Here is an 18787-nt window from a genome sequence, read left to right on the forward strand (position 1 = left end):
AGTGTGCTAGCTCTCTCTTCCTGAAGGAGCTTCCTTCTTCTGTAATACTTTCTTTTCCTTTCCTACCTTCTAAAATCCTACAGTTGATTAAAATGGGACCTTGACGGTTGACTGGCATTAAGAGTGGAAGCCTCTGGGTTCTTTAGCCCCACAGGAGAGTATCAAACAGCCCTTGCCCTTGTATCATGCTAGATGCTTAAAGTGTTGGGAATCCTCAAAACAATTCAGCAAGGCAAGGGCCAGCTCTCACCTTGCAGACAAAGAAAGGGAGATGAACTGACTTGCTTAAAAAATTAAAACATGAGCAAATGCTAGGATCAAGATCCGCTCCTATCTCATTTGACTTAAACTGTGTTATCTAAGCTTGAACTGCGTGAGCTGTTCACTGGCATAAGGTGTGCTGTGTTCACTGAAAGCAACTCTTTAACATTTATATATTACTAAAAACAAACACTACTATATTAAAAAATTTTAAAGCTATAGATCATGTCTGTACTCACAGAGATATTAAATATTTGATGGGTAGCATTTGAATACTAGTTCATAAAAGATAGCAGTGGTCCCCCAGGTGGATGTTTAGGACTGAAATGGAGACATCGCCACCCATTCTAATCTATGCTCACACTTCTGCTCTTCCTGTGGAAGCCTGAGCATCATCTCCAAGAAATCCCTGATGAAACTGATAGAAGACTGATGTTCAGTGACAGTATGCTACACTGCTATTTTTTCCCCCACTTTTCTCTATCAGTGCCCTGGTTTTGTCTACTTGGTTCATTCTTGGTTTGTTTTAACTTGTCGTTCGCTATCTACAGTCTTATAACACATATCTTTATAAAAAGTCCTTCAAATAAATCATTGTAGATCTTTTCCTTCATTCATATGTTCCCAAAATAGAATTATTATGCAAAGAAATGCTATTTTCCCATAAAATTTGGTTTCATTTTTAATTGTGCTTTGCTGGTTCATAAGTGTGTACAATTCAAGTTAAAAGCAAACATTTAATTTTACTAGGTTCTTGATGTGATCCAAGTAGTAAGAGCTTTAAATATAAGAACCGTTTTATGAGAGGCATCAAGCAATGGCTATCTTCTGTCTTGTTTTAGATATATTTTTGCCAGTAGTTTTTTTTTCAGTTCTAAATAAGGCCACATTCCATTCATTCATTCATTCATTCATTCATTCATTCATTCATTCATTAGTTTGTTCATTTGTAGTGCTAAGGATCAAACCTAGGGTCTTATTTTTGCTAAGCAATTCCTCTACGTCTGGGCTCCACCCTAGCCCAGACACTCTGACTATGCCTAGTCTTCTCTTACTATTGAGTTTATCATTCACACCCTTAAGCATCTTCAAAACATGCCCCCAAGGGTCTTTCATTCCATCTCAGTGAATTAGCTTGGATCTTTCTTTAGCTCACACTGGAAGAAACCATTTGTCTGGTTTCCTTTCATAAAACTGAAACATCCTCAATGCTCTGATTCTGTAAAATGCAGCTACTTTCCTTCAAACTTCACACTAGGGGTACATCTGGTCAACCTGCCTGATGAGTTTTCCTCACTGATACAAATGTTTACTCTCTTTCTCCTTTCTAAATTCATTCCATCCATCGTGGTTGTCTGGACGGGAAGTGTTTGGAGCCTCAACTGTTAAATAAGCAGTTGGCTATATTAAAAAGGCTGTTGAAAATACTGTGACTGCTCTCTCTCCCACTTGCAATATTCTCCTGTTCTGTGCCAATGTCTGTATTACTATGATGACAGTGTTACCGTGATGCTGATGTTCATTGATTAACCTCAGATATTTGGACTTGCAGAAGTTACTATGTAGCAGTTTTATCTTTCTCAGAGTTTTCTAGGCATATAAATAGGAAAAATAACAGTATTTCGTTACTATAATTTATAGCTTTTTTCCATTACAAATAACTATGACTAGACATTTAGTATGAAAAGAGTAGGGAAACTTTGCTCATTTAAAAAATGATTTTAGTTTTTTTCTAGGTACTAATGTATTTAGCATAATTTATAAAAACCTTTAATTCTGGCTTGTCTCAGGTTTTTGTAAGATAATACAATTTTTACCTGGGTGTTGAGGATGGAGCCCAGGCTCACGCTTGCACAACAAATGCTTTACCAAGTGAGCGATTATCCTGGCACAGTGTTCACTTTTTAAAAATCCTTTACTATGATAAACTATACTAATATTCTTTGCATTTAAGGGAGCTTACCCTATTTTGATATCATTTTATATGCATTATTTTTCAATGATTAAAAATTTTCACAACAAAACATAAACAAAGGCAATAAAATAATAAAACACATTTGTCACATGTTTGCATGTATGCGGTGTAGAGGAGACGGTATAAAAAAAATCCATCATAGATGAACAGTGATCCTAACTTGCTTCTGTTATAAAGGAACGGTACAGTTTCCAGAAAGTCCCTTTATCTCCTGAGGCCTCAGGGGTCCCTGCTTTTACTTGTTAAGAAGACTAATTTGACATGAAGTTCCTTTGACTTCTGCTAGCTCTTTCCTGAGGCAGGAAATGGTCCAGGCTTAGGGCTGAGGTGAAAACACTCCAGTGAGAAGGAGATCATTGGCAAACTACTCAGGACTTCTTTTTGAGTCCTAGAGGGAGTTGCTGGAGCTGGGGACAGCACACCCCTAGGCCTCCTCCTGGATTCTGTAGGGAGGTGAGCCTTCCCTTCATATAGGAGTCACAGGTGCTATCCCTGAAAGTCTCCCTTTTAGCAGAGAAGGGCCTTGGAGATTCTCTCCCTATGGAGAACAGCAAACACTCCCTGACAGCCCTGATCCAAAGCTCCTACAGCAATCACATGAGCCTCCTGCTTCTAAGCAAGGGCAGCAGCTTCCTTCCATCTTCATATCCTGATCTGGTTCCCTTCTCCCAGTGATAGACCTTGGTGGGTGTGCAGAGTGAGGGAAACCAGCAGAAAACAGTGACACTTGCGTGTGCTCAAGCTGGTATCAAAAACAGTTCCGTCCCAGGGATGAACCGCTATTAAAAATCCCAGTTCAATGGACTTCTGAAGTCACTCGTGGCAAAAACAGAAGGCCTATAGCACACATGGGCAGCAGGGAGTGAGGAGTGATGCCTGATGGCCCACTCATCCCAAGCTAAAGGGTTGTGTTTGGACAGAGGGCTATGTTTACCTGACCAGGACAAGGCTAGGCCAATGAGACTTGGTATTTCTCCAGTCTCACAGCCCACATAATGGAACCTCATACTTTTCACATAAATCTCAGTAAGTCCTCAGATTAGAAGAGAGACTGGGCAAGCTGTGGACTGCAGGCCAGATCCTCTGTGCTACCCTTTTTGGTAAATGCATTTTATGGACGCACTCTCGTGTGCATTTGTTTATATGTTATTTACATCTTCTGTTATGCAATGGTATAGTTGAATAACTTCAACAGAGACCAGCCGGCCATCAAAGTCTGAGAATTCATAATTGATCTTTTTTTTTTTTTTTTGGAAAAGTATGTTGACCTCTGAGCTACACGTTCTGGAGACCTCAAAGCTACTGGGTAACTGACCAGAGGGCAAATCCTTTGAGTGGCTGGTTCCTCATCTGAGACCAAATTTATAAGACTGGATGGGACAGGAGCCCCTGAACCTGGTGAATTCACCAAGACCTCAGGCAGAAAGGAGACTCTGGGATGACTAGAATCAGTCACTGCTGCACTCACACTGCCATCAAGTACCTGACTAGCTTGGTCCCGATCTGCTGCCTTATTTCCTGTCTTTCTTCTTCAGATGTTCGCTGCAGGATGTTTTTATCCTCCAGTTCTTTTTTGGATGGTCTGTTGCCAAGTTTTATGGCAAGAGTGTCCCTTCGTCGTATCTTACTTGCCAAAGCACCTGAAGATTGAGAAAGGGCAGAAAAACAGGTACATCAGTTTTTACCCTAGCAGGGCTTTGGTTACACGTGGCTGGACTTTAACAGGACCTGAGCCAAATTCTTTACTTGCGTGCAAGAGGGGAAACTTAATCAGTCGAAAGCGGGGGAGGGATTTTTGAGTTGGAGATAATTCATTTTGAAAAAGAACTGAACGATTTTTTTTTTTAATGTTCTGAAAAAAAAAAAAAAAAAACAACCCGTACAAGCTTGGAAGTATCACCTCATCATCTGGACGGAGATAGTTGAGGTTTATTCTGCTGACTTGGTGGATCATGGAAATCAGTGATTGCACAACCCTTTTGCTTTCTTTTCAAGTCAAAAGCTTATCCTCGCTCTTTATTCTGTACAGTTAATCCTTGTCATCCCCTTCCCCGGAGCCAGGCGTCATGCTGGCAAGGAGCCTACCCTATATACAAATGCTTTAACTCTTAGTCACCCAGGCATCCTTAAACTCCCAGCAGGCAGATGGATGGATGCTACAGAGAGGAAATCTAATACATTTCTACTGAATCACTAATATACTAATAACTTTTAATCATCTATAAATTCAATCCCACAGTGAATTCTTCCTACATCACGCTCCTCCTAAGTTTAAAACAACAACAACAACATTGTAACAGCACACTCCAGTCATCTAATTAGACACAGTCCATGGCCGTCATTCCCCTTTGGGATCCTTCCTTTCTAATCCCATTCCTTTGGGATCCACATCCTATCTTTGCGATGGTGGACGAGTGAGCATTTTTAACTCCAACAAACTGTTTGTCATTCTTGACTCACTCCCTTCTCCTCTCTCCTTAAGCCACAGCATACAACGAGTGAAATTTTCTAACACTTCCAGCAGGCCAAGGAACCCCCACCGTCGCCCAGGACACTCTTTCTTCAAGAACAGGTACCTGGAGGGATGGCCACCTTTGACTTGCATAGAAAAAAACAAAAACAAAAACTCTCTGTTCTTAGAAAGCTTAGATTGTTGATATCAAGACAAATATTTAGTCTAGCTCATTTGTCAAAGGTGTGACACATCTCTGTAGTATCCTCTTCTGAAAATGACTGTCATCATGAGCTAAACTTTGGGACAGGCACACTTTTTTTTTTTCAGTACTAGGAATTGAACTGATGGAATTATGCTATCCTCCAAGCCTGTTTTGACACTTTAGCCTGAGACATGGTCTCATGAAGTTGCCCAGGCTAGCCCTGAACTCACTCTGCACCCAAGGCTTCCTTTGAACTTGCTATGGTCTTGCCCCAACCTCCCATGTTGCTGGGGTTAGAGGCTTGCAACCAGTTTTAGCTAGGACAGCTATATGTCTAATTTGAGAGAAGGTGAGGGAGGAAAAGGTTGGGTGGCGGTGGCTGAGAAGGCTTTTGTGTTGTACGGGAGGTGGCTCTCTGTACACCACCCACTCCTCTACTTCTTAGAAATATTCTTACTTTCTCCACTGCCATCATCATCATCATCCTCTTCCTCATCATCATCAGTGTACAAGATGGGTCCATCTGAGTCAGAGTCGTTGGATTGGTATTCTCTTGGGGCCTCATCCTCCGGGGCACTGAAGGATTCTGAAGAGTCTCCCATCTGCCCAAGAGGTCCAGCTTTTCCCAGCTCATCTTTGGTTGTAAAACTATTAAGGGCAAAAAAGCAGAGGGTAACATGAAGTACAGAGCAATCCTCATAAATAACAACACCATACAAAGCATGCTAGTGTCACCAACTACCTTCATGCCAGGGATGGGAGAAATGCAACATGGGATGGCCAACCAACCTCATCAACATGGAAGTTCTCCGATGCATTACTTAATTGTTGAGGTTTTATAGTCCTCAGTTGCAAAATGAGAAGGCATCACTAGATGATATCTAATATATCACTAGATGATCACGGTGAAAACTGAACTTTGCAAACATATTTGTCCACAAATAATGGGGCAGTAGGAGAAAGAGCAGTGGGCTAGGGCGGACGGAGGGGCAGCTCACTCAGCGACGTGTTTGCTGCACATGCCTGACTTCCTGAGCTTTCAATCCCCAGAACCCACATGACAGAAAATATAGCTGTGGTAATGCTTGTCCATAACCTCAGTGCACACACACACACACACACACACACACACACACACACACACACACACACACAATCACAATAATAATGAGTGAGAAGCTCCATGGTACTTGACTCTGTCTGCACTTCTTATTGGCTCTCCAAGTCTAAACATAACTCTTAGCTCCTCCACAAACGTCTCTAGATCATTCAGTTGACTTCCTTGCCCCACTCCTATGCTCTTACAGCCACCATTGCAGAGCTTAGCATCCCTGACTTGTCTGCCTTCTGCTCCTACTACACCTTTGACCAACAGGATTCAGAGTGTTCTCCCTCCCAGCACCCAGAAGGGTGTCACACAGGAAAGCACACCTCTTACTAATTTAGAATAAGCCCCATTTTTTTTCCCCAGCCAGTGGGCCAACAGGCAAAAATCCTGCATCTTTTCTGTGCCTTCATTTCTTCATGTATAAGACCGCCTCTTACAGGACTAGCGTAATACCCAAGATGCAAAGTGTTAGATAGAAGCTTCAGAAGAAAGGTAATATCCTGGGGGAAGGGCAATAACGCTTTGTCATTCAGATGGGTAAAGGTCTCTACAATCCTCACCCATTTTCCAAGACTAATGTAGAATATGCATGGGACAACAAAAACATTTAATTTCAAAAATAGTGTAATCGTTATTGTCAGATACAGAAGACCATCCCCACCCCAAATACATTCTGATATAAATAGATGAATTCACATTTGGTGTTTTCACAGACAAAAAAAAAAAATTAAAAATTAAAAACCAACCCCCAACCTTCCCCCAAGACAAACAACAACAAGACAACCAGGAAATGTTTTGACTGACGCACACAGGCAAGCTTCACTAGAACAAAAGGCATTTAGAGCCAATTTTGTGGTTATAAACCCAGGCACTTCCAAGAATCTTCATTTTTCTTTTCTTTTCTTAGAAAGAACCCAACAGCCTCTGTTGTTTTCAAAGGGGCATATGAAATCTCCGAGTGTGTGTGTGTGTGTGTGTGTGTTCACGAATTTTGAATGTCTTCCTCTATCATTCTTAGTTTTTGAGATAGGGACTGTCATTAACCCTGGAACTTAACATTCTAGCCAGACTGGCCAGCAAGCTCCTGGGATCTGCCTGTCACTGCCGCCTTCCTATTCCCAGCACTGGTGTTTCATATGTGGACCTCCAGGCCTTGCTTTTACATGGGTGCTAGGGCCGAGTTAGGGTCTTTTTACCCACTTTACCTGAGCCATCTCTCTAGTCCCTGAAACTGCATTTTTAATTATGTGACATATACATAACTGTAGTGGGTAGCCATTCCAGCTTTGATCTGGAAGTTCCAACCCCCACTGAGGCTTTGGTAACTGTCACGCCTACAAGGCAGGGCCAAGAGAGGACCCTGAAGACCTGAGATCCGGATGCGCCGGCTCTCTTGGTTCCTGGACCCTGGACACTGGAGGTAGACCGAGCAGAGTTCTCCAGAGAACACCGCCGGACTGCGCCACACATTTCCCTGACCCTGTAAACTATCCCTTCACTTGTAAGTTACCCCACAAAATAAACCTCCCTTTTAACTACGTGGAGTGGCCTTAATAATTTCACCAATACATAACCCCAAATTTCCCATCTCAACACTTTTTAAGGTATTAGATACATTCATCTTGTTGTGTAATTATCATCATGCATCTCCAGAACCTGTTCATCTCTCTAAACTGAAGCTCTGTCCCCATCAACTAATAATTCCCCACACCTCCTATCCCTCAGAAACCACCATTCAACTCTCTGTGTCTATGATGCTATTTTATGAACCTCATAGAAGGATAATTATACAAACCTCTGAGTTTACTTATTGCACTTAACGCAATGTCAAGGACATCCATGTCATAGCAGTGTCAGAATGTCCTTCCTGTTGAGGGCTAGATGATATGACATTGTGTGCATTTACTCATTCACCAGTCAATACCCATTTGGGCTGTTTCCGTCTTTTGGTTACTGTATATTAACTCTACATACACTGGTGTACAAATCACTTCTCCACTTTGAATTCTTTGAACTACAGGCACAGAAAGAGAATTTCTGAATCATATGGTAATTCTATGTTCACTTTTTGGGAGATAACACAGAATGAAGTGTCATTGTAAATAAGGGAAGATTTATTTTTTATAGACAGCTTTTCCATAGTCTAGATTATTAGTTGATTGCTGCAGAAAGCTATTCTATTTTGAGAAGACTGTCACTATGGGCAACAACAGTATGTTTAAAGGTTTGTCAATTAATAATAGCTTCTGCATATAGCAGAACGAGGTACTTCAGGGCTCAATCCTGTTACTCATGCCATTAGTCACTAATCTATTACACTAATTATTTTAATTTTGCCATTGGTATAGTATTTTGCAGTTTGCAGAGTTCAGCAACATTTATTTACAACTCATAACTATTTAAAACCATAATATGGTTAGAGAATTTACAGCATGGGTCCAAGAAAGGCTGTAAGTAAATAGCCCACCCAACCTGGCTAGTGTAGTGTGGGATCCAGACTGAGACAGCTAGTCTACTTACTAAATGTTATATTATATGATTATTATAATTAGTTAGTATTAACTCTGCTCCACATCTGCATTGGTCAGCTCATACCTCAACCCTTATGGTTCCTGAGAACACTGGACAACATTGAACATTACATAAATCTATGTGGAGGGGACTCCACAAGTCATTTTTAAATATGACCTCAAATGGGTTGAATTTTTTCTGCCCTGCATTACAGAGATGTCTGTGTTATGGATAGAGCTGTAAATGCATAAAAGCCTACTAAACAGCAGCCTGTAAGATAGGAAGAAAGGGAGGTATTTTTATATACAACCACCAGCCCTATTTCAAGTTTTGATATTTGTACCCCAAACAGAAGGCTTTTCATACTATGACAGAGTTTTCACACATTGGGTGACTAAATATAACCAAGGGAAAGTTCTAAGGAAAGCAAGTGAGTGAGAGCCAAAAACTCTAATTCAAAATTCCACTTGAAAGAGGGAGAGTTTGGGAGAAAATCTGAGACACTACATTTTCCAGGCTCATTAAGTCAAAGGCAAATCCAAACGGCCCCTGAAAAATGCATCATAATGTCACTTTTTAAATTTTTAAAATATACTAAGAAGAAAATGAGTTTTTCGAGGAAACTTTGAGAGTTACCCTAGCTGATGGAAGTATATGGTACATGCCTCAATGTCGAATGAGACCCAAGCTTACTCCCTTTCCTCACAGCATCGCTGGAAATGGAAAGCTTATGTTTATTTCTTTATTTAAAAATTCTCCCTGTATCTGGGATAACTAAGACATTAAGTTCCTAGTATAAAGTGTGGTACTTAGCATAATTAATACAGTCTCTAAATGATCATGGAAATGAACTGGGATTCAGGTTGCCTATGGATATGATCTCTCTGGACACTTACAGCTACCCAAAGTTGCCTTTCTCTTCAAAATATCAAAAACAGATCTATATACTGCATCCACTTTCCAAAATTAAGACCTTGTCTTAAACACATATTTCCTGAGCACACTGGTCAATATTTTGATTAAACTAAACTAGTCGGAACTAGCTTGTTTTGCTCACATTTATGCCCTTGGTGCTGACTTACGGCATATGCCCAGCACAGAGCAAACAGACCTCAGCTACACCCTGAAAAAGAAACCATTCAGTTTGAAGGTTGGAAGTAACGGCAGAGCTAAGCAAAGCTTCAACTAAAGGAAGGTGTTCTGTGTGCTTGGAGCAGTAAGGACTCTGCTGGGAGGATGGGGATGTGTCCCTTGGAATTCAAGTCTCGAGGACTTCATCTTCCATGCCCTGGCACTGAAAGGCAAGGCCTCCTGAGGGCAAAAGCCATAATGAATAGATGAACTTCATTACAGAAAGAGCTCTTGGGACAGAGGTGGCTGTTTTGCTCTCTTGGCCCGGCCACCTTCTGCAGCGAGAACTTTCTCATAAAATGCTGGTATTTGATATAGACTTCTCAGCCTCTAGAATTTTGAGTCAATATATACACATTCATTATAAATTACCCTCTCTCGGGTAGTCTATGACAGCATCACCAAACAGACCAATAAAGATAGCCTATCATAGTCAGTGACAGCACATTGCATAGGCGGTGGTGGCGCACGCCTTTAACCCCAGCACTCGGGAGGCAGAGGCAGGCGGATCTCTGTGAGTTCAAGGCCAGCCTGGGCTACAGAGCGAGTTCCAGGACAACTGGGGTAACACAAAGAAACTCTGTTTCAGAAAAACCAAACCAAACCAAACAACAAACAAACGTAGCATATCATTATCTCAATGTCTTCTGCCTGTTATAGCTTTTACTAAAATGTCAGGCAAATAATTTGTAATTTGATATTTATTTCTCACCCCTTGCTTTTCCTTCAAGTGATACTTCTCCAAATGATAAAAATAAGGAACCAATGAACTGTTAGAGTAAAAAAAAAAAGAACAGAAGTTGATGCAATTATTTTGGAAGACAGAAAATTGTCCCCGGCCTGGGGTTTGGTGTGGAGTGCTAGCTTTGGCCTCTCACTCGGCCATTGCTAACCTGGCAAGGCCACTATTCACACTCCCTCAGCTGCAGGGTTTTAAATTAAAAAAAAATTAGATCTATAAAATAGAGATATTCTAGAGAAAGCTTACATGAATTAAATGATACCAGACAGTGCTTGGCTCTCCATATTGATCAAGTAATCAATGAATGAAGGGTGAGATTATCAACAATTAAACAATTTCAAAAGTGTCTTGATCAAAGCCAATCTAATTAATGTACTGACCATTTTTAAGTGCTTAACATGACAAATTTTTGAAATGGATTCTATTAAATGACTCAAAGATTGAAAAAAATTTTAGAAACAGAAAATAGGTTCGACTTTCTAGCTGAGTCTTCCCTAGGCAGAACTGATGACTGCATCTACTACAGACTCTGCTAGTTTGCTCCACATACCTATAGGGCAGGGGATCTAACCTGTCGAACTCCACTTTAAGAGCATCTTTATAGGATGTCTGAGTGGCATAAGTAAAGGACAGTAAAGATCCTAATAAACTCTAGGTTTCTGGATTGGGCAGCTGGACAATGATGGGCCTGTAGCCCATAAAGTGCAAGACCATGTTCTTTGGTGCCTTTTATTTTGTTATTTTCTTGAACAAAACTAAGATGACGGGGCCTCTATTGGAATCTATGGAATCCATCCTCAGAGGCCTCTCACCTTCGTCATTGACGTAGGCTGACCTTGGCTCACTTTCTCACTGTCATGTAACAATCCAGTGAGCATACACTGACAGCCTACAGTGCCTTGGACTCTATGCCGGTTGCTAGGAACATAGAGGTAAATAAGACATGCTGTTTACTTCTACCTTATATGTAGGAAAACTTTTCCAAGTAAAGTAGTTCCTACCAGTCTGTCAACAAGCATTAGAAGACGTCACAGAAGAAATTAGGATTCAGTGGAGAACTGGGAAGGAAGGGGTCGTTCTATTCTTGGTATGAGGAGATGCAGAATTGTAGAGTTCTTTACTGCTGGTTTTACTTTTCCTGGGGGAGACAGCTAGGTTGTTACAGTGAGATGAAGCTGAGCAAGCAGAGATGAGTGATCTGGGACCAAATGATCAAGGTTGAAAACAAGTACCAGAGGGAAAAAGAAGGGAGATGTCTAGGTAGAAGAAAAAGAATGATGAGCCATGCTGATAGAGGCTCTCAACATCCTTGAAAGGCACAGAGCTAAAGTATGTTTGTTAGCATCATCACTGAGATTTTCCACACAGCCTATGGGAACTCCACAATTAGACTATGGGTGTGTTTATCTAACATCCAGCAGGTTTAATACAGACAGGAGCAGACTATATTCTTTATTCCAAGAAAATACTCTAGTGGCCTGTGATACTTAGAATATAGGGTCTGTGTTCCAACTCACCATTGTGCCTGTTCTCTGGTACCACTTAAGCCAGCGCTTGAAAACGGAGTGGTTCTGTTCGCCTGCTCTTCAGTCCAAAGGAGCTGACTTGGGTCTAAGGCAGAGCCAGGCAGGGTAGGTCCATCACTGACCGGGACCATGGGAGTGTCCAAGGCAACAATGCCCTGATCCTCAAGCGGCAGAGGAAGGACGGGTGGGGAAGGCGGCGGTGCCACAGGAGGTGGAAGGACAGTAGCCTTGGCTTTGCCCGTGGCCTGCTCCTCAGCTCCAGCAACAGTCTCTTCTTGTTTGAGACTCTCTATCCCGGTGTCTGAGGGCTCTCCTTCAAGACCAGATGTGTCAGCAGTGGTGGTGTCTGAGGACAGTCGGGAGGCCGCCGGCTGCTTGCCAGTTTTCTTCTTGCCCCTTGCGGTCCCCACGACACCCGTTTTGCTAGCAACTGACTCCTTGGACACTTTGGGACGAGAGGAGGTGGAGGAGGCAGATGCTGAGGCAGATGCTTTGGAGCTGGCTGTTTTCTTCGGGTGAGAAGAACCAGCTAAAACAGAGAGGTTTTTGCATTAAAAATCAAAGAATGCAATACTCTTTAAGTGACCAAGTTGCATTTGCCAATGGTATTTGAAATGCTCCCTTTAAAATACATCGAATCAAGGAATGTTAAGAAAATTGGTCAATAATGATAATGGTCTTGTTTTCTGTCCCCTCCAGGTCTCTCATGTGAGAAGGAACAAGTGACATTCAAATAAAACTAAAGGGCAAGAAGCTCTCTCCTCCATCTTCACCATAAACAGCTAAACAGGACAGCGGCTCTTTGTCCTGAGCCATTCTTACAGACTCTGAAGAAGACACTTGGTCCTATGAAGGGGACAGTCACTACCGGCAAGCGGGCTGTAGGACACAAATGGGCACTTCACAATGACATTCTTTCCTTGTTTCTTTCTGGGGATGGAGAAGTGGCCCATATTCAGAAGAAGCAGGGTATATGCTGCCAGCCTCTTTCTGGGTCACAAGCAAATTAATGTATCCCACTACCTTCAAAGTGGTAAACTCCAAGGCAACTGTTCCCAAAGCTCCGGGGGAGGAAGTCTGTCCTGCTGGCCTATACTTCCACCTGCTGTAGTGAGGGGGAACAGAGAGGGGACAGTCACAGCAGAAAGCCACCCCTCCTCAAAACACCAAAATGCAAGGAAAGAAAATGGTTGCTGTGGTTAAAAAAAAGTATTTACATGGGTAGAATCTAAATAATCTGAAGAGGAAGAACATGACTCCTAGCACATGCACAAATGTGTGTATGCATGCGTGTCGATGTCTGTGTGGTTCCTCATGCGCATGCTCCTGAGACGGTCTTCCTGTGTCAGTTACTCAGTCTGGTTTTGAGCTCCTGGGCTCAAGTGATTCACTTGTTTCTACCTCCTGAGAAGCTGGGACCATGAGTGCACACCACTTCAACTTTGTCCCAGAATTTCCAATCCCAACCTCCTTGACTACCTAGTTATTTTTACTCTTTAAAGTTCCAGGCAGGTCTGCAAAGGGCAGCCAGAGCACCTTTGCTGACTTCTGGATAGAGCTGACATCAACTAAGTAATCTGCAGGAAAACAAGTTAGGTAGCCTTCCTTCCTTCCTTCCTTCCTTCCTTCCTTCCTTCCTTCCTTCCTTCCTTCCTTCCTTCCTCTTTCTTTCTTTCTTTCTTTCTTTCTTTCTTTCTTTCTTTCTTTCTTTCTTTCTTTCTTTCTTTCTTTCTTTCTTTCTTTCTCTCTCTCTCTCTCTCTCTCTCTCTCTCTCTCTCTCTCTCTCTCTTTTCTTTCTATTACATGCACATGTTTTAATTTCTCTTTATGTCACCCTAGGATATCCATTTAAAATCCTGCGTGAATACTCATTTGTTTCATGGCCTTTCTGATCCGTATTTTCTCCGAATATCTCTTCTATCATAGTGCTACATATTCTTACCTTCCTAAGAGGGCGCTAAAGCTTCCTTTTGACACAACTATCAATAAATGTCTTGTTAATACTCCAAGGCCATCCCATACAGCACACAGGTATCAGTGACTTACCTCTGGAGGCAACTTTATTGACGTCAATGAGAGAGTTGAAATGAAGCACAAACAGAGGAACAGACAATGAGACATATGATGTCATTAATTTTGACATGTAAAGAAGCTCGTCTTATTTAGTGATAAGCTTCGGGCTTACAAGGAGTCTCTGGTTAGGGTAATTACTCTTTTAGATACACACACTAGCTGGATTTCCCCTTTGCCAAACCTGGGCTTATCTATAGACTTAATGAACCGGATAATCTCTGATTACAAGTTAAACTCATTAACCATATTAAGAAAAATCTAACCCCACTCTAAATTGATTTTTTAAATAACAAAGACATGAAGGGTCTTGTGCTTAAACATGTCCAACTATTTTCCTAATTAATTTAAACAGATCTCTTCTTTATATCCATTCGAATAGTGCCAATTTTAACATTTTTGAAAATTTTCATTTTTTTTGGACAGAAAATATTTAGTGTCATCTCATTGTAAAGAAAAGTATCTTTTTTTCCAATGCCTGGAGTAAAAATTCAAGCCATATTCGAAAGGTTTGAAACCTAACACCCCAGCCTTTTGTTGATAATAAGTACATAAGGGGCAATGTATAATCTTTGCTTCTAAAGTCTCTTCTAACATGAGAGGGATTTGTTGAGAACAACCTTCTTTAAAAAAGAAATTTCATCTGAGTTAAAAATCACTGTTAATAGCAACAATGAGAAAGACAAAATCCTGGCAAAACCAATGATGTTATAGACTGACAGGTGGTTCAATGGGGCCTCTACACTCAGAGGAAAAAAAAATTAGGTGACGGTTGTTTTCAGAATGCAAGAAATGCAATGGAAAAATCAAGAGCCTCAATGCTGCCCCTGCTTCTCAGTGACAGTCCTAGAAGGCGGTCACATTCATTTATAGAAAGACCCCTGCGTCTTTTACATTAATACAACAGATGACAGTTCTCTAGTTTACCATCCTTTTAGGAACATCATAAGTATATATTTAATCTTCCAGAAAGTATACCTAGATAACTCAGATATGCCTTGAATGCTATGTCTAGTCTTTATCATCAGCTTTCTTCCCAGAATCTGAACCGAGTCTACAGTGAGCTCATGCCACCTAGAGAAGGAGCGAGGAAGGAAGTGTGTGCAACACAGGGTCTCAATTCCCAAGGGCAACGTGATGGTTTGGGAATTTTCCTTATTTAGAAGCTCAGTGTCTGTCTCATTTCACACACCACAGTAGGCTTTGTAAGGCCATGGGAGACATACAGACTCCACTATGAAAAGATACTGAGTCCCCAAGGCAGTGACCCTTAGGTACTGCTGGCTCATCATTCTGAGATAGTTTACTTTAGAGAGATTAGAAGAGGCCTGTGCACCACAGATCAAACCTCAGAAGAGGAACCTAGGGAGAGGTCTACTTCCACTCAGAGCTGTACATTGCCAATAAAACTGTTCTTTGAATTTCGGTATGACGAGTATAAATTACAAGAGGAAAAAGAACACCACCAAGGCAAATCCTTGTAGTTCATTTCTGGAAAGCCGCTGCCGATTTTAAGGGAAATAAGATTTGTTACAGTACAAAAGAATTTTTATGCACACATTAATGGGGAAAAGCCATTGAGCATGGGAATTTTGATTCATGTCCTTTTAAAAGTTAGATGACATAGGTGGGTGGCATCTTTATTCCATGAGAAGAATGGAATCTGCACTCTGCATTAAGCATGTAAGGTTGAAAAATATATGAAGTTGCAAACATCCACTCATGCATGATCTGTAATGACGGCGTGTAACTGCAACACACTGGGACACTTGGACCTGATGGTCTGGGGTGGGTGTGAGAGGGCAGCACTGAGCATGCAACTCTCAATCCATCAAAATAATGCTAAGTGGAGTAGGGAGTAGGGGGATGCTGCTGACAATGTATACGAGCCTTTCATCATTTACCAGAGGACAGACGACTATGGACATTGAAAAACTGAAGATATTATATCCAGCAAAAATGTCAAAGACCTGTGTCACATTTGTAACACCAAAGTCTAGGGGATTTTAAAAGAGGAAAACAAGCCGGCCATAATCTCTCATGGGCAGAAGGCCGAGATAGAGTTCATCAGGTCAGCCTCCCTCCCAGGCACACTAAAGGAGTGAGTCTTAGGTATTGATTGTGGAAACCAAGATTAGCAGTCCACAGTTACTCCAATGGTAACAAAGTTAACTTCTTTTGGTAGATAGCTACCAAGGGATTCTTGTGACTCACTGGTATCGCACCCCGAGACAACAAAGGACCACACTCCTAGAAGAAGCTACAGAGCCCACCCCAGAGCCCGACATCCTGGACTCTACGCCATTATGCACTAGGGCATACTCACCAGCCTCCCGGGGTGTGTTTCGGCTTGTCGGCTTGGGTGGAAGGGTAGGGGCCTGCTTACTGGGAGCCTTGACATTTTTTCTATTAGGAGGCACTTCATCGCCTTTGTGGCCAGCCCCAGCAGTGGCCCCTTTGGGAGGCACGGGAGATTTTTTGGGTTTAGGTTTGGGTTTGGGCTTAGGAGGAGCTGTAGGAGGTAGAGCAGGAGCAGCCGGTGTTTCAGAGTGGATTTCAGTGTTCTCTACAAATGAGAAAGTGAACAGAGCAGACTGATACAGACACACACCATAGAAAAGCAAGGAGCAAGACATGGCGACAGTGATACATACAGATGGCTTTATGACATTTTGGGAACCAGACAGGGTTTGCACCAGAGGAAGCAAAGTTTTGAGGCAAAACAAAAACTGAAAGACATACTTGGGAGAATTCTCAGGGTCCACCAGTCACTGCTTTCATAAAAGGGTGACACAAGTGAGTAGGATAAAATTACACCTAGGATCAGTGTCTATGTGCACTAGTCATCATCCTTATTCCAGCTTCCGCTCTGTTGTTGCTGGACGACAACATGGGTAATGAGTGCGAAATGCAACTCAATCGCCAACCCAATAAAAGTGAAGGACCCTCAAGAGTGATGGATGGATGTAGTACAGACACTGCCACGGGTGAAGCCGACAGCCGCAGTAACGACGGCACTTCCGGTTACGTTTAAAACTCACCCCCGATCTACCAGGAGTCTTAGTGTGGTCAAAATAATCATGTATGTTTTATACTCTGGGAGATTCTGGGGGCGGCTTGTGACACAATGCACTTGGCAGTCACTTTCTATCATCAGAGTGTTGTTGTTGTTTCCCCAGCGGGGCAGGGCAGCTTCAAATTCTACAGTGACTTCTTCCACCCTTCCAATCAGAGCCACAGCTTTAGGTTCACGAAGGGCAGAATAAAAAAAAAATTCACTTAGCCTTACAGTGTACCCTTCCATAATAGTTTCGAAAAGACAAAGCACCAATTTCATAGAAAGAAATTGTATATAAGAAGAGAAGACCCCAAGAGAGCTGGAGGAGAAGCAAGCATTGCTCTGGGGATGCTGACAGTTGATTATGTACCCATGTCTGTATTATTTGCAATAGTGGCTGAAATAAATTAAAATACGGTTCCAGCCCAAAGCACTAAGTGGTATCTCTTTTAATATTCAGCACAATAAAAACTAAAGTCGATGTCAACACTAATCAGCCCTTACTGAATAGATCTTTCCATGTTTGAGTGACCAAGAAAGCCATGGCATATGTAATATGCCATTACCATTTTTTCTGCTTTGTTTGTTTCTTTCTTTTTTTTTTTTTTGGTTTTTCAAGACAGGGTTTCTCTGTGTAGCTTTGCGCCTTTCCTGGAACTCACTCTGTAGCCCAGGCTGGCCTCGAACTCACAGAGATCCGCCTGGCTCTGCCTCCCGAGTGCTGGGATTAAAGGCGTGCGCCACCACCGCCCGGCTTCTGCTTTGTTTCTTATTCTGGTCACCAGTAAGTGAGGATGCTCCCCCTCCTTAAGCCCCATCCTCTGTCAATCAAACCATGTGTCTAGCTGAAATAGTGATTTCAGTTACAGAAGCTAATCAATAAAACCTTTATGTTTTAAAGTTCCCCTTTGTCCTTGCCCTAACCATGACCTTCACCAAGTACAGCTGTCCAAATCGGCCTCTTCTGTCTCTGCCTGTATCCAGCCTTACAGCTCAAGCCACTTCGCATCTATGAGGGTCAACTTTGTAACTCTGCCTTTCTGGTCATGTTAGGTCTTATCCTTCAACAGGCTGTGCTTTCTGCAACCCACCTGGTACGAGTCAGGGGTCCAGGTGGCCTGAGAACCCCACTAGAATTGAGAAGGATGCAAGGAGACACACAGCTAAACACCCGAACTTCTTGAATGATACTAAGCACAGTCTTGACACAGGGGAGAAGTGTATTATATTTTATCTATGGTGTGTTTGTATGTATATCTAGTGTATGTATGTGAGTGCACATATGTGCACATATGTATAGAGAGACCAGAGGCCAACGTCAGGAGTCTGCTCAATCGTTCTCCACCTTTTAAGATATGGTCTCCCGTTTAATCCAGAGCTCACATATTGGCCAGAGCAGCTGGCTAGCAAGGTCCAGGGATCCTCCTGTCTTTGCATATCCCCCACCTCATGCTAGAGTCACAGATGTGCAATATCACACCAGGTTTGATGTGGGTCCTGGGGGTCCTAATTCAGGTCCTCTTTTTTTGTATAACAGGTAACTTATCCACTGAGCCATACCTCTATCCCCTGAGTCTACTCTTTAAACACATCTCTGTGACTTTAGTTTCTATCACATGACCTTGCATGGAGATCAAGCCCAGTCCACTGGAGAGTGTGGATTGGCATATTTGGGGTCTTGATTTTTTTTCCCAATATTATAAGCCCAGTGGGACATTTTGGGTCTTTCTGCTAAAGTTGCAGAGCAC

At 42.1% G+C, this 18787-nt stretch overlaps 1 protein-coding gene across 11 annotated transcripts in view; it reads right to left on the reverse strand.

Moving 5' to 3' along the window:
* Positions 1–18787, reverse strand: part of Phactr2 (phosphatase and actin regulator 2) — a 268605-nt gene that overhangs the window by 35712 nt on the left and 214106 nt on the right. For 6 of the 11 annotated variants that reach the window (XM_052751062.1, XM_052751065.1, XM_052751063.1 and 3 more), the window contains 4 exons: positions 16308–16547; positions 11903–12440; positions 5351–5541; positions 3720–3876 (listed from right to left, as the gene is read on the reverse strand). In XM_052751062.1, the coding sequence (XP_052607022.1) occupies positions 3720–3876; positions 5351–5541; positions 11903–12440; positions 16308–16547 (1126 nt within the window). The remainder of the gene's footprint in view (positions 1–3719; positions 3877–5350; positions 5542–11902; positions 12441–16307; positions 16548–18787) is intronic. The other 5 variants (XM_052751073.1, XM_052751069.1, XM_052751071.1 and 2 more) reach the window with 1 other exon arrangement.

The sequence above is a fragment of the Peromyscus californicus genome, unplaced genomic scaffold (genome assembly GCF_007827085.1).
Source record: "Peromyscus californicus insignis strain IS unplaced genomic scaffold, ASM782708v3 Scaffold_22__1_contigs__length_63687245, whole genome shotgun sequence".
NCBI classification, from domain to species: Eukaryota; Metazoa; Chordata; class Mammalia; order Rodentia; family Cricetidae; genus Peromyscus; species Peromyscus californicus.